The 21,421-nt window shown below is 41.4% G+C and overlaps 1 protein-coding gene across 1 annotated transcript in view; it reads right to left on the bottom strand.

Moving 5' to 3' along the window:
• Nucleotides 1–21,421, bottom strand: part of nkd1 (NKD inhibitor of WNT signaling pathway 1) — a 173,472-nt gene that overhangs the window by 46,730 nt on the left and 105,321 nt on the right. Inside the window, exons 4-6 of the mRNA XM_034186085.1 lie at nt 11,128–11,185; nt 2,812–2,915; nt 2,604–2,699 (exon numbers count right to left, since the gene is read on the bottom strand). Coding sequence (XP_034041976.1) covers nt 2,604–2,699; nt 2,812–2,915; nt 11,128–11,185 — 258 coding nt within the window. The remainder of the gene's footprint in view (nt 1–2,603; nt 2,700–2,811; nt 2,916–11,127; nt 11,186–21,421) is intronic.

The raw sequence follows: 21,421 nt of genomic DNA, 5'->3' as shown, positions 1-21,421 counted from the left end.
TTTTTGGTGTGTGGCTGGTGTGTGAAACCGTCGCTGCGGTATCATGCAGGCCTGTCTGACCCTGTGTCCCTCCCAACGAATGTTTTGCGGTTCCCCATTTCGTGTTTTGTTCTTCCGGTTTCTGCTTCTTTTTGGCCAACGTCGTGTTATGTGTGAAGGGGCCATAACATTTTAACAATGTTTCCCATTGGTTTTGTTGTTATAACTTCACACATAAATGAAGAAACATTAGACTACTGATTCATGGAGAAGGTCTACGCAATTAGGCAGCTGTTTAGAAACTGTATTTTGAGGTGTGTTATAGACAGAAATTATTACCAGAGGTGGGAGTAAGTCACTGTCAAGTCATTCTCAAGTCATCAATCTGCAAGTTCCAAGTCAAGTCTCAAGTCAGCTTGCAAACAGCTGGTGGTCATTATGACTTGAAACTTGACTTGGGACCTGCTGACTCATGACTTGAGCGTGACTTGATGGTGACTTTGTCCCACCACTGGTTATTACTCTCTTGTAGGTGTCAGAAACTGTGTTGAAATTGATCTCTGGATTAAATTGTAATTCTTAGCAATTTTTTTTTATTTGCATGGTTGTGAAATAAACTGACTCATACCTTAACACTCATACATATTTTCCCCCACACAGCTTATCAAAAGAGTTCCTTTGTCAAAACCACTGAGATACAGACTCAAATATCTTGATATTTTTTACTCTCCATATTATTGTGACTCATAAGTATTATGAATTTTTCAGGGAATGGTTCCAGATATGCTTCATGTAGATATACTATAAAAATTAAATAAAAGCTTCTTGTGTCATTTTTAGTTTCCCCTTCCTTTGTGTGTGTGTGTGTGTGTGTGTGTATGTGTGTTGGTTTTTTATAGACTATATAAAAAGGATAAAAACAGTTGGAGAAGAAAAGCTTTTCTTTCTCCCTCTAAGCTACCGTCTCATGAGCCGCGGAGCCACAGGCAATGCCAAAAAAGCTGCACACCAACCGCACAGAGGACAGCTCCAGTCTCTGTGCCTTTTCAAGTTGTTCTTAAAAACACGGGACTTTTTGGATGTTCTGTTAGATCGCTACCAAGCAGACGAAAGCCACAAGCTCCCTCAGAGGAGCAGAAACATTAATACTGCTGGATTTGGTTCTTGGGATTAAAACACGGATAGAAGAATGTTGTTTTGGCATGTTAATACTGGAAAAATATTAGATTTAAGGTTAAGAAGGGAGCTAAGAAGTTTAAGAAAGTAGATGTTTATAGCTATAAGCTGTTAATCACGACTCAGATTGCATTTTGTAATTGTTGAAGTAAATATGGATTTGAAAACAGCACATTTGTCATTTTATTGGTCTTGTGTTACGTGTTAAAACAATATTCCTAAACCACAATTATGACCGGAGAAAAAGACCTGCTCATGTTGGTGCTGGACTCCAGCAGGCCTGCGCCTTGTCACCAATCCTGTTTGAGATGTTCATGGACAGTATTTCAAGGTGCTGTTAGAAACTGCCGGGTGTCCAGTTTGGTGACCTCAGAAATACATCTTGCATTTTGTGGATGATGTGTTTCTGTTTGCTTCATCAGACAGTGACCTCCAACATGCATTGGGCAGGTTTGAGGACAAGTGTGCAACAACTGGAATGAGAATCAGCACATCCAAATCCAAGACCATGATCCTCCATGCACATTGTATAGGCACATCAGCTGTGAGAGCCCAACAACATCCAGAGACTTCAGCATCTCAGGGCAAATCTCATCTGCTCCCAGTGACTTGCCACTGAGACGTTTTTTGACTACATTAGTGACTTCTGCGAGAGACATGGCTCCACATCCACCTGAATCTTCTCTCCCTGCCTCCTCAAAGGAGAGCATGTCAGTCAGGTTGAGGGGATCCTCAAAGTGCTCTTTCCACTGCCTGACGATATCCTCAGTCCAAATAATACAGCCTGAGCTCACAACAGCCTCTTTTTCCCGAGTCGCCTGAGAGTTTGCAAGAACTGCTTTGAGGCTGACCAAAAGTCACTCTCCATACCTCTCCAAACTCCTCCCATACCTGTGTTTTTGCTTCAGCAACCACTGAGGCAACAGTCTCTCTGGCTTGCCAGTATCTATCTGCTGATTCTGGAGACTTTTGTGCCAACCAGACATGAAAGGCGTTTTTCTTCAGCTTGATGGCTTCCCTCACCACTGGTGTCCACCAGCAGGTTATTAGATTGCTGACATGACAAGCACCAACAACGTCTGACCACAGCTCAAAGCACCTGTCTCAACATTAGAGGCCTTGAACATGGACCAATCCAATTCCATGTCCCCTACCTCTCTCAGGATGTAGGAGAAGTTTATTTGGGTGTGAACTGACGGCAGTCTGGAGAGGCTCTTCCACCAAACATTCACAGAAAACCCTCACAACGCATTTAGGCCTTCCAAGTTGGTTTGGAGGCTTACCCTGCCATCTAACATGACTCATTACCAGGTGGTAATCAGCTGACAGCTCCGTCCTTCACTTCACCCGAGTATCCAAGACCAACCCAGTCTCACATTTTTTTTCCAGTGCCCCCGTCACGAAATGAGTCAACATCCTGATGGTACATCCTGATGCTTGTTATTTACCTCTCTGGTGACTTTGCCATTGTTATCAAAATCATACAGGGTGAAGGTCCACTCCTGTCTGTTGTCCTCCTCCACAGACACAGCACACTCCAGCTCCTGAAACACAACAACACACAACTATCAGACACAGTACTTTGTGTGCCCTGTCACTGCCCTAGTTTCATCCAGAGGGGCATTAATAAGCGTCCCCTTCGGTAACGATACTCACTTCAAACTGTAGCTGTTTCTGTGCCCCTGCGGGAGATTGGCTGTCCCTCTCCTGAATCTTCTGCTCTGCACAGCAGCTGTCTGTCTTCTCTGGGGGTAAAGCCACTGCACACACACACACATACACACACACACACACACATATACAGAGCTCGAGGTTGGAAGAGTTAGGTGCAGTCCAGACTTTAGGGTACATCTTTGTACAAGCATGTATCTTGACAGTTTCTACTTCAAAGTTTGGCAGCCACAAATAAAATTCATCAGACATCGGAACCTGATGCCGTCACAGGACCTGGATGACAGCATGATGCCAGATCATTGAAACTTGGCATATATATTTGAAAACACTCCCCATGACTAAGCTGCTTGCTTGTTTGTTTGTTCTTTTAATTTCTCTCACTATTTGTTTGATGAAAGGATTTAAAGGGGGAACAGTGGTGCAAATCTCCCTTTACATCAAGAGGTGAATCAGGAAAAACATGTGGCCTAAATCTTGTACCAAATGAAGATGTGGCTCCATGTAAGATTTGCTGCGATGAACCTGAGATCTTGGAAGTTAAAGGTATCGAATATTTGAGAAAATTGACAAAACTGTTGTGTGGGCCGCTGAAGAGGAGGTACTGCTGGCCCACTACCACCAGATGGCGCCCTGCTTGGAGTGCGGGCTTCAAGCATGAGAGGGCGTCGGAGCCACTGGGAGTGACAGCTGTCACTTATCAGCACCAGCTGTCACTCGTTCAACTCATCACCATATAAGCCGGACTGCAACTCCACCTCCTTGCCGAGAAATCAGCTACCGTTCCAGGTAACCTTCTCTGCTGTGAATTTTCTGAGACTGAATATTGTTCTGTGTGCAGCCGTTTTCCTGTGGTGACAGTCTGAAGCTGGATTGGCGGATAGTGTGAGCGCGACGTCTTCGCCTCTCACTCCTTCCAGGGAAGTGAGGAGGAGCTGCACGGGTGATTCTGTATCTGGAGGTGGAGGTTTTCCCTCCTGGAGGAACTAAGCTTTGCACGATTGCTGGGTGTGTATTCACACACCCACCATTAACTGTTTCTGTTTTCTGCCAGCAGTACCGGGTCTGACTGCTGAAGACAGTGGCCACCTGGGGCGCAGGGCTTGGCGGCTCCGGTGTTCTTCAGATCCGTTGGTGGTGGAAGCTGTGTGGGATCCGGCTCTTCTCTCGCCAGACGTCTTCTATCTTCAAGCCTGCCCACACGTCACCTTGTGTATAATTGACAATCCACATTATTGTTATTGTCTGTATTTCGTTGTGCGATTCACAACATTAAATTGTTACTTTTGGCTTATCCATTGTCCGTTCATTAACGCCCCCTGTTGTGGGTCCGTGTTACGACACCTTCCCAACAAAAACTGAGTAATGTTTTGTCATTGTCCTAGTGTTTGGAAATGCTGGTACCACTGAAATCTAAGTCTGTAGGGTCCTGATGCCTCTTGTCTTATTGTAGGGTTGCAAGATTTGGGTGATAACCAGTGATAAGGTGACAAATGGATGTCTTTGGCACTAGGTCTTTTCGGAGGATCTCAGGGTACCACTGGAATGTCGTTGTCTCAACGGTACAAGTTAGGGACACTCAGATGTAGAGAACCACTTGCATTGTGAGGGGGAACAACTACAACATTTTGGCCATATTGCATATTTCTTTGGGCATGATCCAGCATGCAGGTACCTCAGTGTCAAAGAACCCAGCAACTGGAAAAAACCATAGGGGCACTCATATTTCATGTGGCCGTGGCACATAAAGTGGCTTGCAAAAGTAATCAGCACCTTGGTACTTCACACATTTTAATAAATTAGGAGGGTTTTCTTTCACCAAAATATCAAATCTAGGCTTACATATCAGATGTACCTTCTGGCAAATTGTAGCTGAACTTTCAGGTCTTCTTTTTAATAAAATCCTCCTCTACACCACTTCATCATGAAGCTGTATAACTGGGGATACAAAATGCAAAATATGCACTATGCACAATTTCTCCAATGACAGCCACAGAAGCCTGGAACCTCTTCTGGGTTGTCTGGAAGTCAACCCAGAAGAAGGTGGCTTTCCTCACTCTTCTCCTTCTTGCACAGTCACTCAGTTTTTGAGAACTGTCTCCTCCACACAGATTTACCATAGAGTGCCATACTGTTTGTGTTTCTTCATAACGGATGTAAATAAAGTTCAAGACATATTCAGTGACTTGGAAAAGTTCATGTATCCATCCCCTGACTTATCTGAAGAAAACTGGCAATTAAACTAATCATTTACAGGTATTATACCAAAGGGGCTGATTACTCATTTTCAGCTTCTTATCTGGTTCGGGGTCGCTGTGGTAGCACAGCAAGCCAGGGCTCGAAATAATACTTGCATGTGCTAATTTGTGCACATATTATTCGAGCGGTGCACATAATTTTATACTCCACTAGCACTGGTGCAAGTAACTTTATCCAAGTTTTATCAACTATAAGCACAGTAGACTGAACCAATAAAGGAATAAATAAGGAAAAAAAAAAACAATTTCCAGTGTGTTGTCTTCGTCTTCCCTACATTTTGATTTTCATACATGGAGCGAGTTGCTGTGACGATTCGTTCGTGTGCGCACGTGAAAAAAAAACTGTCTGGCTGCAGGCTGTTAGTTCCTTGCTCTCCGCTCAAAGTCTCTCATCACTGTGTTAAAAAAGGACATAAGTCCTGCTCACAGACTGATTACCAGAGACAGGACATGTCCACATGAAGTATAACTCCAGACACCTCCACATTTACTCACAGACGGTTTGTTCGCGCACACGTGCACGCGCATCTCGTGGTCACAGGAGGAAAGATAAACTATAACAGAACTCAGAGCGCAGACCTGCAGCTCAGCACAAGAACAAATATAAACTAGAAGAGAAGTCAGAGTGCACAGTCTGTCTGCAGCCAAACTGTGCACTCTGATTCCTCTGTGCAGAGAACCTGCAGGCTGCGTCCTCACCTCCTCTCTGCCCCCCTGGTGCGTGCACCTGATGACGCCACAGGAAGAAACAACTCGAAGTGGGCCTGGTGTGAAAGTGACTGAAGTGACTTTTGGTTGTGCAAGTAATTTTTTTGTTACTAGCACCAGTGCAAGTAGGTTAAAAAATGTATTTCGACTCCTGGCAAGCAGTTTAGAGGAAGGCATTCTCCTTATTATTATTATTGACATGTTGCACTGTAGTGCATACAAAAAAAAAAAAATGTCATTTGATTCTCTGTTACAGTTCTGTGTTGGCTGTAAGATTCTGGAGAGGTGCATGATGCCACCTCTTTTGCAAGCCTCTGTGAAACATAGTTAGCCAGAAAACTCTTCAGTGTCATGTTAAAAAATGATAAAAAAGCGCTTTTCAAACTACCATCTCTGGTTCTCAAGACCAGGCACCTACAGTAAGTGCCTCTACTCTACTCTATTCTACTCTTCTATTCTACTCTTTTTTTTAGATATTTAGATATCCCTTAGCATACACTAGTAGAGTTCTACCTTAGAATTGGAATGTATTATAGAAGACATACCTCACTGAATTTTCATGTAAAAATATTTGCACGTATTGTTCACAAAGCTGGGGACAGCCTTGCAACTATGGTTCCTGTTTGTTTTTCTGTTAAAATTCTCGTCAGTTTAGTTTTTCATGACCATCAGCTCATCATCCAATCACAGTACTGCTGCAATGCATGTGTACCCACAATCCCACACAGACCACACCCCTACATCCCCTCCCTCCCAGATCCTCTTCCTTCCTGACACTTTGAAGTTCCATTCTCAAACCTTTTGGAAGAGGATCAGACCAACTGCAAAACAGAATCACTAATTAATTAAGCCAAGTCAAATCTGAAACACTGTTTGTTTGCTCGCCAAAGGAACAGACACAACAGCCCAATTTCTTTCCTCATGATCCAAAGCAGATCAAAGCAAACCTGTCTCATCCCTGGGTGGGGGAAAATGCCAGAAATCAAAGGCATCATCCCAGGGAGCTTTTACCAACTTTTTTGGAGAGAAGCAGTATTTGCGGTCCTGCTGTTTGATCATCTGAGGTGCTCAAAGGGAACATTGTGCATGAGGGCAAATCTGCTCCATAGCAAGCTCAATATGGTAGTGAGATGCTTATCTTAGAACTAATGAAATGCTGGGAGGAGTAACAGTAATCTGTTATCACCCTTCTCCCTGGCTGACCCCCACCACAGACATAAGCCCTACTTTTATGACAGAAGTTGCTGCCAGGGTATTGGCTGCACTTCAGAACTGATGGGCGAGACAAGGGCAGCCCAGTCCGGCACCCTCCATGCCAAACTCATTCCAGCTGCCCTGCCACATATACGACTGCATCTAAGGGCAGCTGCACAGAAAGAGAAGTACATTGAAATCCTTCTACCACTGGGATGCCCTTTATAAAATAACATTTTCTCCTCCCCCAGACTCCACCAATGAACTGTTCATGAACATGTGCAAGAACAATATTGTGAAAATAATGTCTCACAACAAGAGCGTGAGAGTGCAGCAAAATAAATAAATTAAAATTGAATCCAGAATACCAAAATACTGCAATATTTTACACGTTCCAAATCGTGAGTTGTGCCCCGTTCAAAAACTGTTAGGATTTTCATTTTCAATTTTCATATTCATATGTTTGTTTTTAATGTGATTATGCAAAAATTGCAACCACACAGCCAGAGAACTGGTCCATCCCCACTTCTCAAAACTAACCATCTATTTCCACTGTAGGAATCCCCTTGGCCTTCTTCAGCCTCTGGGGTCCAGAGGCTGAAGAAAACATGACCAAAATGTCATAACTTGCGTTCCCTCAGAATGCAAGTGATCCTCCTCATCCGATTCTCCTTAAGTAACCGTACGTTTGACACAAAGTCATTCCTATATTACCCAAAGATCTTCTGTACCAATACATGATGTACCAAATACATCTAGTCATTGCCTTAGGTCACTGGTTAGCATCCAAGGCAGGCAATCATACAGTATGACTGGAAGCACTAGGGCCTTAAAGACTTGGACCTCTCTGTCCAGTGACCTCATGATACCATCTGCATGAATGGGTGGCATTCAGGACCCAAAGGAAGGACTGACACACAGCACCAGCACATGCTCCCAGACATAACCTGACATAAAATGCAATGTAAAAACTTTCGGCAAAATGCTCAGGATGTGGAAATGGTGGATCTTCAAGCGAGCCCCCGAGATTTGTCAATTATTGAACATTTCAACTGATATTCTGTCTTTTTATTTCTGTCTTTTTTTTTATCTTCTATTGTATACCCACAGTAGTGCTCAGAATAATAGTAGTGCTATGTGACTAAAAACATTAATCCAGGTTTTGAGTATATTTATTATTGTTACATGGGAAACAAGGTATCAGTAGATTCAGTAGATTCTCACAAATCCAACAAGACCAAGCATTCATGATATGCACACTCTTAAGGCTATGAAACTGGCCTATTAGTAAAAAAAAAAAAAGTAGAAAAGGGGGTGTTCACAATAATAGTAGCATCTGCTGTTGACGCTACAAATTCAAAAGTATTATGTACAAACTGCTTTTTTAACAATCCTGTGAATCACTAAACTAGTATTTAGTTAACCACAGTTTTTCATGATTTCTTCACATCTGCAAGGCATTAATTTTGTTGGTTTGGAACCAAGATTTTGCTCGTTTACTAGTGTGCTTGGGGTCATTGTCTTGTTGAAACACCCATTTCAAGGGGATGTCCTCTTCAGCATAAGGCAACATGACCTCTTCAAGTATTTTGACATATCCAAACTGATCCATGATACCTGGTATGCGATATATAGGCCCAACACCATAGTAGGAGAAACATGCCCATATCATGATGCTTGCACCACCATGCTTCACTGTCTTCACTGTGAACTGTGCCTTGAATTCAGAGTTTGGGGGTTGTCTCACCAAGTGTCTGTTGCCCTTGGACCCAAAAAGAACAATTTTACTCTCATCAGTCCACAAAATATTCCTCCATTTCTCTTTAGGCCAGTTGATGTGTTCTTTGGCAAATTGTAACCTCTTCTGCACATGTCTTTTATTTAACAGAGGGACTTTGCAGGGGATTCTTGCAAATAAATTAGCTTCACACAGGCGTCTTCTGTCACAGCACTTACAGGTAAATCCAGACTGTCTTTGATCATCCTGGAGCTGATCAATGGGTGAGCCTTTGCCATTCTGGTTATTCTTCTATCCATTTTGATGGTTGTTTTCTGTTTTCTTCCACGTGTCTCTGTTTGTTTTTTTTTTTGTCCATTTTAAAGCATTGGAGATCATTGTAGATGAACAGCCTATAATTTTTTGCACCTGCGTATAAGTTTTCCCCTCTCCAATCAACTTTTTAATCAAACTACACTGTTCTTCTGAACAATGTCTTGAACGTCCCATTTTCCTCAGGCTTTCAAAGAGAAAAGCATGTTCAACAGGTGCTGGCTTCATCCTTAAATAGAGGACACCTGAGTCACACCTGTTTGTTCCACAAAATCGACGAACTCACTGACTGAATGCCACACTACTATTATTGTGAACACCCCCTTTTCTACTTTTTTTTTTACTAACAGCCCAATTTCATAGCCTTAAGAGTGTGCATATCATGAATGCTTGGTCTTGTTGGATTTGTGAGAATCTACTGAATCTACTGGTACCTTGTTTCCCATGTAACAATAAGAAATATACTCAAAACCTGGATTAATCTTTTTAGTCACATAGCACTATTATCATTCTGAACACTACTATACACAAGGAAACCTGACAAGGCTCTATCTGTGACCTTGAAACTGTGATTTGTAAGGAACCATGAGGGAGGTATACTGTTACACCCCTAACAACATAAATGTACACACACGTTAGCAGACTATACAATTTAAAAAACATATAATTTAAAATTGAGACTTCATAGAACACTTTTCAAAAGCCAGAAAAGGTAACAAGTACTATTAATGCATCAGACAACTGTGAAAGACGGGATATGTTGAGACAACTGTATTGACCTCTGTCTTACAAAAGATAATAACTATAGTGAACATTGTTATTACCTGAACAGATCTCAATATAAACAAATTAATAATCAAGATTTTGTATCAAAGGGTACAGATTGTAGACAATACTGAAAAGAGGTACAACAAAAACATCTCCCACTCATGCCTTAGCTCAGTGGTTTTCAACGTTTTCTTTACTTGGAGACCCCTACCCCCACCCCGTCTGTATCCTCCTCAGTTCACACAACTGACCCCCCCCCCCCACCCCACCCCACCCCCACCACCACCACCACCACACACACCAAAAAAAGAATAAGGGCTAGGTTGGCAGGTAGCTTGATTTGGTTTTGGCAAAAAATTACTTTAACATATATACAATTTGAATTAGAATTTTTTTTTCCTCCTTTTTCTCTTTTGGTCATCCAAAAAAAAAAACCTCAGACCCCAAGTTGGGAACCAGGGCCTTAGTTGAGTGGTGACGTTTGATTGGTGATGTTTCAGAAATAAAGGCTTCTGTTACTAAGCATATAATTACACATGAAAAGTGCTTTTTCAAAAACCATTCACATTTTAATGTCATCTGTTATTTCTCTCAGTTGTACATAATAGGCCGTGACACTTTATCCCTGGATTCCACAGCATAAAGTGGATGAGAGCCTATGGTTCCCCCTGGACAGGAAGTCATTCTGATGCAGGTTACTTCCCAGGTGAGGCTGGTATCTATTTACAGCTGGGTGGACGAGGACAATGCAGTCAAAATGTCTTGTCTAAGGACACAGACAGGTAGCTTGACTGGGAATCAAACCTAGGTATATAATGGTAGTGCAACACCTCATTCCAGTGATCTACCTGCTTCACACTAGCCACTGACACAAATTTTAAATGAATTCTCTCCCATTCTTCCAAAGACTGCACTAGTCTAAGCCAATTCAAAATTTCATCCTGCGCCTCACGTACCATCCTGTTTTTAAATGGGAGCGAGAGACCTTTTCTCCCGGAGCTCTTAATCCAGGATCACATCACACCAGGGAAAAACATGGGAAATGGAGGCATTCTGTTGAGCACCACTGGGGGAAGGGTACATGAGAGAGGGATGAGGTGAAGAGGAGGGAGGGAAAGTATAGAGGACTTCATCAATATATTGTAGGAGTGTAGAAAATAGGTGTACAATGAAGGAGGAAGGATGAACAAAATGACCTCCAGGGCTTTTACATACATGTATTCAGGATTTGAGTTGAACCAGGTGATAAACCAGTTTATTTAATCCATGCGATTGTGTAGCCTTTTGTGGCACAAATGGGTTATGATGATGCAAAAAGCTTACCTTCTAAACGGTAGTGTTCATCACCAATCCCCTCAGCACAAGCTTCATCCGACGTTTCCTGAAAAGAAAAGTGAACAGATATTTAACCATCAGAGTCATATTACGATGGCTCAAAATGAAGAAATCTGGTAGCATCTCTGAGGACCATCAAGCTGGTTCTTACCCGGATTTGTAAAATTACAAAACCTTTAATAACTCTGGTCTATACCACACTCTACCCGAGTTTTGTGCCTCCTCACGGTGACTGGTGGACAGCACTGAGCTGGGGCAGAAAACAGTATCTAGGTACAGCAGAACATTGGGGGGGGGGGGGGGGGGGGGGACTGTCTGGCCCTGGTAGCATATGGAGGGGATTGGGTGATTGGAAGATTAGGAGGTGGAGGAAGTGTTACCAGAACAGGGCACACAAATGCTTCACCTCAGGGAGCCATGGTGGATGACTGTTGCTCAGCCATAACAGACTAAAGGAGGGGTAGGCAATCCAGTTTTCACAAGGGATCCAGTCTTTAAACAATGATTATGTACTTTTACAGTGTGATAAGGAAAGGTCAAATGCTGATAATACCTCAATAAGATGTGTAATAATCCATGCTTACATGGGCATTACAAGCATTTTCAGTTTGAGTCTGTGTCACCAGTTTCTATGTGACTGCTACAGGTGACACATCTCAGTGTGGAATCCTCTGAGGAGAGCATCTTTCCATTCATTCAGGCATTTGTGTGTGAGGTCTGTCTCATAAACCAGCTACCTGTTTTTACCTCCGCCAAGGAGGTTATGTTTTCGGTTGCGTTTGTTTGTCTGTCTGTCTGTCTGTCTGTCAGCAGGATAACTCAAAAAGTTTTGAATGGATTTTGATGAAATTTTGTGGAGTGGTTGGAAATGACAAGAGGAACAAGTGATTAAATTTTAGTGGTGATCCAGATCACAATCCGGATCCAGGAATTTTTTAAACGATTCTTCACCATTGCGGGATAGGGGGAATTTTGACATTCTAGTTTCTAACTCCACAAAAACAAGGCAGAAAGGCTTGAAAAAAATTAGGGTGTAACATAGTCAAATGTTCTATCAAACAACAAAGTTTGGTGATGATCTGATGCGGATTCCGGATCTGGTGATCCAGAATATGCAAAAATATATGGAAAATAGAAAATGTGTCAGTGTGAGGTGACAAATGAAGCTAGAGATGCACAACTGACACCAAATTGCAGCTGAATCTGTACTGATTCAGTAAGGTGTCATCAGATTTGATGTAGCTTCAAATGTTATGGAGCTAGATCCAGAAGAAAACCGCCATTACCGAAAAATCGTTTTTATACAATAACCTTTGAACTAATAAAGACATAAAAGTGATTCCAAGTTCTAGTGGTATGTTGTCATGGTCAAGGATGTCAAATATAAAGGAAAGAAAAGTGTATGTATCATAGTTTTGGTTGTAACACTGAATTGTTGAATAGATCACTGTGCCAAGGAGCGAATCTCTTTAGGGTCAGTGACCCTATGGCCTTGTTTAGAGAAGTGTTTCATAAATGTGCGCGGCGGCACAGGAAAAACACCTCCGTGTTGATAACCATTTGTTAAAATCCAGTTGGCTTTTGATGGCTTTCAGTGGAGTGAGTATATGAGAAATTGTTTATCAGCTGGAGATGTTCCAACTTGTCCTCAAGGCTTCCAACAGAGGTGTTTTTCCTGTGGCGGAGCGTCGCGGCGGCTGCGAGCCGACGCTGCAATCTGCCCGCACGTCTTTCATTAAAAAAATCTCCTTTAACAGTGGAATATCCGGATAAAATGCTGAAACCGACTTCTTCTGAAACTTCTCTGTTCTCTCACGACGTCCTGGATCAACAGAGCCTGAAATGTGGAGGTTTTAAGCTTGAAACAGGCTGATGACGCCGCCTGAGAGCGCTGCGCGACGTCTCGCACCGTGAAAAGTCCTTAAAGCGACAGAATCACCTCAAAATCTCTCATCAGCTGTTAAAATTTTCACTGAAGACCAGCTTAATTTTTCAAACCATGTCCACTTCGATGTGTCTCACAGGTTTAGAAAAAATTTTGATCAAACAAAGCGCCAGTCTCTCAGCAACTTCTCAGACAAAGGAATTCCGACGAGGGGCTGGACGACTCCTCCCACAAGGAGTGCTCACAGGCGAATGACGTCACTGACAGGCGTGGAAAAACTCACGCATGCGCATGAGGGTGCAAGCATGTCTGACGTAAAAACATATGAATGAAATCCATATAGTTTTTGAAAAAAATAAAAAGGACCTATACTTTACGGACAGCCCTATTTGCACTTTAGTTAATAATAAATTGAATTTTGTCTCTTATTTGTTTTTGTCTATAAGCACATGCAATATCAATATCAGTGCTCAGATGACAGTAGCTTCTGGGAAAGGTGCAAGTTGCAATAAACTGTGATGCCAAGCGCTAAGGATACATGCTATCCAGTCACAGCAGATGAAAGTTTTTTTTACTACTGAGCAAACATCATTGTTAGACTTTTTTATGTTCAATGATTCCACGGCGTATAGATGTTATGGAGTCAGTGACCCCATGGCCTTGGCGGAGGTTTGCACTCTCTGAGTGCTTCTAGTTTCTTGTTATTTTTATCTAGTAGGTGTCAACATTTTGACTGAGAGAGAAAAATAATGAATCAAATACAGGCATGTGTGTACAAGCATGCGTCTGTGTGCAAATAGATGCTACGGCATGCATTCCCGCGCAAGACCCTGTGACAATGACTACATGAGTGCAAACTACTCAGGTGAGAAGACAGCAATCAGTGCTGCAGAAATTACAGACAGAGGAACATCTTCAGTGTACAGTTTTGGTTTAAGAGAATAAATCCTAGGCACATCTTCCCAATTCCCACTGTCTGTATGAAAATTACAGCATTTATATCTATAAATGAACAGTTTTTGACAGCCACATACTGAGTTTAAACAGAAGCAGAAAGCTTAAGAGGATGGTAACTGCAGGACTGGGACTAACTGAACATAGCACTGGCATTGAGAATGGAGAGTATGTGAATAGTAATGGAGTGAATTGTGAGTAAAGGGGTAGTAGGGATATTTTGGTGTTGGGTCATCATTACAGAGGCTTGTTTTTATCTCCAGCTGTTTTCCCCCAAGCCCCATCTCCTAGGATATCACAAAAACTGAAGTGACATGTGATCCCAGGTTTCACTATGGAACACTTTGTCAGATTTCATGGGGGGGCTGGACCAGATGACTTTAATGTCTTATAGGTACCTGATCCAAACTTCCAATCCATTTCTGATCAGCCCTCCTAATACCTACTTTGCATTCTGGTAAAGTAAGTACGTCCTGGTAAATGGCTTATTTTAGTACTTTCTATACTCCTATCTGGCAGTAAACTGAAAACCGTAATTTACGGACTATAGAGTGCACCTGAATAGGCCGCACTTGTCTATAAGCCGCTGGTCTCCACATTGTAACATGAGATATTTACACAGAAAGATGTTAGAAAGATTTTTTAACTTTTAATTAAATACATACCTTAAATGCTTTTTTTTCCCTTCAGTGTTACACGTAAATATTGACGCGCGTCATCCAGTGTGTGCACGGTGTCTCTGCTCCACACAGAGAACAACTATAAAACGGCTTTACAGCCCTTGGTATGTCTTCAAAAAGGAGCCATTAGGATTATGTATAATGTCAGCTTCAGGAGCCACACAAATCACCTATTTCTTTAATCTAAAATAAGGAAATTTTTGGATCTGGTAGAATACTTAACTGTAATTCTAATTTATAAAGCAAAAAAATAATAGTTTGCCTGATAATGTTCAAAAACAGTTTATGGAAAGAGAAGGGGGATACAATGTGAGAGGTGCACTAAAATTCAAACATGCCAGAGCTCTCACTACCAGAAAGAGTTTTTGTGTCTCGGTCTGTGGTGTGAAGCTCTGGAACTCAATCAGTGAAGAGCTGAGAGGGTGTCCAGACATGAGAAGGTTTAAAAAGAAGTTTAAAGAGGTGATTCTGTCACGATACAGTGAAGCAACTTAGAACTAATACATTTTTGACAGTTGAGCAATAGAAGAAACCCTGTTGCACTTGTCTTATTAAATGATGCAAATGAATGTTGGAATTTCTTATGTGTAAATCATAGAAAAGTTGACTGAAACTGTGAAAGCAACAAGAAATGTTCACAAATAAGTGAGTATAAATTGTTATAAGTAGCTAGAAACGTCTGAAATATATAAATTGCAGAAGTGGGAACAACACTGTAACCAAGGAACCGAATGATGATATAAGCTGTATTGTAAGTTCAGAGTAAAGGGATGGGACTAATAAGTCTATACTTCTTCCCATTCCTTTTTGAATATGTATTTTCTTTATGTAGTAATGATATTGGTTTGGCTTGTCTTGTGTACTATACACATATTGAGGATTTATTTCATTCATTTAAAAGAAAAAACAGAAAAGCAAAAGCAAAATTAACAAAACATTACAAACCATTGAATGAAAAGGATCAGTTTGGAAGAACAAGTCATATATATATATATTCAAATAAACAAACGAACTTGAACATTTCTCTTGAAGTAACCGCATATTTTAAACTGAATGAATAATTTAACTGATCAATAATTCACTTTAGTTAAATCCTTTTATAGAACTGTGTAATTACGTATTCCCCCCTATGCGATCACGGATAAGCGATTGAAGATGAGATAAGATAATGTACTGTCCATTCTTTTATCAAAGCTTAGCAGAGCTGTGTTGATACCAGCAGCAGGATCTTAGAGTTGGGATAGAATGTGGGTTGAGCTGTTCTTCCAAAGGCAGGTTGATCTGAGCCCCTTGTTTTGATCTGATTTGATTAAACTCTGTAAGGGAGTTAGAGTATCTCATCAATAGTTTTACATCCTCATTGAAGACAACTTTGGATGCTGTAGCTCCTCTGAAAAAGAGAGCTTTAAATCAGAAGTGTCTGACTCCGTGGTATAACTCACAAACTCGTAGCTTAAAGCAGATAACCCGTACGTTGGAGAGGAAATGGCGTCTCACTAATTTAGAAGATCTTCACTTAGCCTGGAAAAAGAGTTTGTTGCTCTATAAAAAAGCCCTCCGTAAAGCTAGGACATCTTTCTACTCATCACTAATTGAAGAAAATAAGAACAACCCCAGGTTTCTTTTCAGCACTGTAGCCAGGCTGACAAAGAGTCAGAGCTCTATTGAGCTGAGTATTCCATTAACTTTAACTAGTAATGACTTCATGACTTTCTTTGCTAACAAAATTTTGACTATTAGAGAAAAAATTACTCATAACCATCCCAAAGATGTATCGTTATCTTTGGCTGCTTTCAGTGATGCCGGTATTTGGTTAGACTCTTTCTCTCCGATTGTTCTGTCTGAGTTATTTTCATTAGTTACTTCATCCAAACCATCAACATGCTTATTAGACCCCATTCCTGCCAGGCTGCTCAAGGAAGTCCTACCATTATTTAATGCTTCAATCTTAAATATGATCAATCTATCTTTGTTAGTTGGTTATGTACCACAGGCCTTTAAGGTGGCAGTAATTAAACCATTACTTAAAAAGCCATCACTTGACCCAGCTATCTTAGCTAATTATAGGCCAATCTCCAACCTTCCTTTTCTCTCAAAGATTCTTGAGAGGGTAGTTGTAAAACAGCTAACTGATCACCTGCAGAGGAATGGTCTATTTGAAGAGTTTCAGTCAGGTTTTAGAATTCATCATAGTACAGAAACAGCATTAGTGAAGGTTACAAATTATCTTCTTATGGCTTCGGACAGTGGACTTATCTCTGTGCTTGTTCTGTTGGACCTCAGTGCTGCTTTTGATACTGTTGACCATGCAATTTTATTACAGAGATTAGAGCATGTCATAGGTATTAAAGGCACTGCGCTGCGGTGGTTTGAATCATATTTGTCTAATAGATTACAGTTTGTTCATGTAAATGGGGAATCTTCTTCACAGACTAAAGTTAATTATGGAGTTCCACAAGGTTCTGTGCTAGGACCAATTTTATTCACTTTATACATGCTTCCCTTAGGCAGTATTATTAGACGGTATTGCTTAAATTTTCATTGTTACGCAGATGATACCCAGCTTTATCTATCCATGAAGCCAGAGGATACACACCAATTAGCTAAACTGCAGGATTGTCTTACAGACATAAAGACATGGATGACCTCAAATTTCCTGCTTTTAAACTCAGATAAAACTGAAGTTATTGTACTTGGCCCCACAAATCTTAGAAGCATGGTGTCTAACCAGATCGTTACTCTGGATGGCATTTCCCTGATCTCTAGTAATACTGTGAGAAATCTTGGAGTCATTTTTGATCAGGATATGTCATTCAAAGCGCATATTAAGCAAATATGTAGGACTGCCTTTTTGCATTTACGCAATATCTCTAAAATTAGAAAGGTCTTGTCTCAGAGTGATGCTGAAAAACTAATTCATGCACTTATTTCCTCTAGGCTGGACTATTGTAATTCATTATTATCAGGTTGTCCTAAAAGTTCCCTAAAAAGCCTTCAGTTGGTTCAGAATGCTGCAGCTAGAGTACTGACGGGGACTAGCAGGAGAGAGCATATCTCACCCGTGTTGGCCTCTCTTCATTGGCTTCCTGTTAATTCTAGAATAGAATTTAAAATTCTTCTTCTTACTTATAAGGTTTTGAATAATCAGGTCCCATCTTATCTTAGGGACCTCGTAGTACCATATTACCCCATTAGAGCGCTTCGCTCTCAGACTGCGGGCTTACTTGTAGTTCCTAGGGTTTGTAAGAGTAGAATGGGAGGCAGAGCCTTCAGCTTTCAGGCTCCTCTCCTGTGGAACCAGCTCCTAATTCAGATCAGGGAGACAGATACCCTCTCTACTTTTAAGATTAGGCTTAAAACTTTCCTTTTCGCTAAGGCTTATAGTTAGGGCTGGATCGGGTGACCCTGGACCATCCCTTGGTTATGCTGCTTTAGACGTAGACTGTGGGGGGGTTCCCATGATGCACTGTTTCTTTCTCTTTTTGCTCCGTATGCATCACTCTGCATTTAATCATTAGTGATCGATCTCTGCCCCCCTTCACGGCATGTCTTTTTCCTGGTTCTTTCCCTCAGCCCCAACCAGTCTCAGCAGAAGACTGCCCCTCCCTGAGCCTGGTTCTGCTGGAGGTTTATTCCTGTTAAAAGGGAGTTTTTCCTTCCCACTGTGGCCAAGTGCTTGCTCATAGGGGGTCGTTTTGACCGTTGGGGTTTTTCATAATTATTGTATGGCCTTGCCTTACAATATGGAGCGCCTTGGGGCAACTGTTTGTTGTGATTTGGTGCTATATAAGAAAAAAGTTGATTGATTGATTGATCTGAGTGGAGGTGGCAGTATGTAAGTCTGACAGCAGGAGTCAACAGTATTCCCTTCCTGAGGACACCCACAATGCTGCAGTTGGTCCGGCAGTTGTCTGCGGAGGGTGCGATCACATCATCTGACCTTTTACCTCTCTGGATCATGCAGTCATAGCTTCACCTCTGCTTTCTCTTACACATGCACATGTTAATGCGTACACAGAGATGGTTGTCCTTCTGGAAGATTCTTCTCTGCCCACAGAGGAATGTTGAAGCTCTGACAGAGTGACCATCAGGTTCTTCGACACCTCCTTGACTAAGGCCTTTCTCCCCTGATCGCTCAGTTTAGATGGGCGGCCAGCTCTCGGAACAGTCCTGGTGGATCTGAACTTCTTTCCATTTATGAATGATAGAGGCCACTGTGCTCAGTGAGACCTTCAAAGCAGCAGAAATTTTTCTGTATTGTTCCACAGATTGGCGCCTTGAGACAATCTGTTAACAGGCTGTCAAAAGTGTTTCGCAACCATTTTGAGCAGGACTGCTGTGAAAGAGATTTTCGAGCAGAGTTCATGGGTTCGAAACCAAAAAACTTGTGGAAAGACAACGTAGTCCCAACGGTATTTGACTTCACAACGCGGGGCAAGCCACAGTCAACGTGAGCCCCAGAAACAGGATCACGGTCAAGAAGACCAAAGCCAGTTGTCACCGGGAGCGCAGAGACAACCGAGAACCGGGGCAAGTCTTTGCAGGAGGTAAGTTTCAAAAGTAGACTATTTATTTATCAGTCAAGCTGAGGACATGATATAAATTCAAATATAAAGTCTTAATCTTACCTGTTACATCATTTCAGTTGGATTCATCATCACAGCCTGACAGAAACTTATCCACATAAAGCATCCCGATTTTGGAAAATGATATCTGAAAATAATTCCTTGTCGTGACTGAAGAAACCTAGCAAAGAAATGTACAAAAGAAGTTCCTCTGTGTTTTCAGCCTGAAGCAGAGAATGCTGGCGTTTTGTTCCACAACAAGAAAATAAATTATTTTAAAAGTTGAAAGAGTCACAATGTCTCATTCATTCACGTCAGCATTTACCACATACATCAGTCAACTCTTACTGCAATAAAAATAAACCCCATGATTCACCAAGATAAAAATAAAATAAAATCTAAAAAATGTTAAATTAGTTTGTTTGATGTCCATGTGAAAACTGAAAGCGGTGCAGAGCTTATGGCTTCCTGTTGTATTGTATTCACATTACCTCATACTCGTATGTCACACTTCAGGTTTGAATGCAGCGCCTCTTATTTTGAGCACACTTTTGCTTTGCTTGATAATTACTAATAAAAATCCAAATTTTGAAAATAACTGTAAAAATTAGTCTTATTTAACACTTAGAATGACGCTATTATACCAACAAAAAAAAAACAAAAAAAATTAAAAGTGGTCCCTTTTAAGGTATACTGTGAAAGCTTTACACCTGTGCAATAATCATGCTGTCTAATCAGCATCTTGATATGCCACACCTGTGAGGTAGGATGGATTATCTCGGCAAAGGAGAAGTTCTCACTAACAGATTTAGACAGGTTTTTGAACAATATTTGAGAGAAACAGGTCTTTTGTGTATACAGAAAATGTTTTAGATCTTTGAGTTCAACTCATGAAAAACGGGAGCAAAAACAAAAGTGTTGCATTTATATATTTGTTCAGTACATATATGTGTGTGTGTGTGTGTGTGTGAATCTGAAATGAGGGGAACGAGCGCAACCACAGAACCAACTTTGGGGACTAAGTCTGAAACATCCATCATTCAGACAGTGAAACTACAAAACCCACTGGACCTTTTTTAATGCATCTGTGGTTAAAGGCAAAAGGACAGAGTAAATTGCAAGTAATACTGTATGTACTTGTATGTGATTGTGGGAAAAATCCCACAAGGCATTTTGGTCTTTATGCTTTCTGCTTCCACTACACACCACACAGCCTGACAATTTATGCAACCGACGACAGTTCCCCCTGATCACGCGCCAGGGCAGAGTGGATGCAAGACTCTCAACCTAAGACCCACTGGCAGTCCATCAAAACCCAGGAAAAATCTCATTAGGAGACGACTAGACGACGGCTGGGTGCCTCCTTTTCTGTCTCCCACCCAGAGCAAAAACACACCTTCTTGACTGCGGTGTTCAGACAAACTGTGCTAACAGGAAGCAGGGAGTGACACACATGAAAGGTCTTTTAGCCAAGTGACCAAGACAGGCAGGGTGACAGAAGAATGTGGGAATCGTAGCACTGCTTTTCCCAGTGAACATCTAGTTCCCCTCAGCCTTTCAAACAGGAGTCAGCAGCATTCACACAAACGGCGCCCAGCAATGGAGAAAATGTAGACCGCCAGAAATCATATTGGCTTTCTTCACCTTCATATGTGCCAAAGTGGTCACTCTGGGCAGCATGAAGGGATATGTGATACAGGCAGTTCTATAAACTACAAAATTTCAACCTGCTGGGTGTGTCAAGGCAAAACCTTGTCAGAATTTCTTCATAATTTTCTGCATAATATTTCCCTGTTTAGTACCCTCACTAAGGATGTCCCATTCAAGTTTTTTGACCAGATCAAGGTCCAAGTCATTGAATACAGAGTGTGATACTTTTGCAAGATAGCACACTTGAACAGTGCACACGACAGGTAAATTTAAGTTAATCTCATCTAAATGACTGACAGTATAAAAAATTTAAAAAGATTGGCATGACTCCTAAAACACACCGTGCACAGATCTGCAATGTCAATACTATGCGTCTTCATACCACACCGAGTGCATATTACAAGTAGGGTTGGGGGATGTCTGCACAATTGAAAAAAATCACAATGTCTGCAATAAAACAGTGACGTGGCTGATGAAATTAGGGTGGGTGAGTGTCCGACATTGTACATGCTTTATTTTATGCTCCTCAAAATGGCTACACATGAATT

This window comes from Thalassophryne amazonica, chromosome 2 (assembly GCF_902500255.1).
Source record: "Thalassophryne amazonica chromosome 2, fThaAma1.1, whole genome shotgun sequence".
Classification (NCBI taxonomy): domain Eukaryota; kingdom Metazoa; phylum Chordata; class Actinopteri; order Batrachoidiformes; family Batrachoididae; genus Thalassophryne; species Thalassophryne amazonica.
Note: the sequence above shows the minus strand (reverse complement) of the source record. Positions and strands in the feature narration are given on the sequence as shown.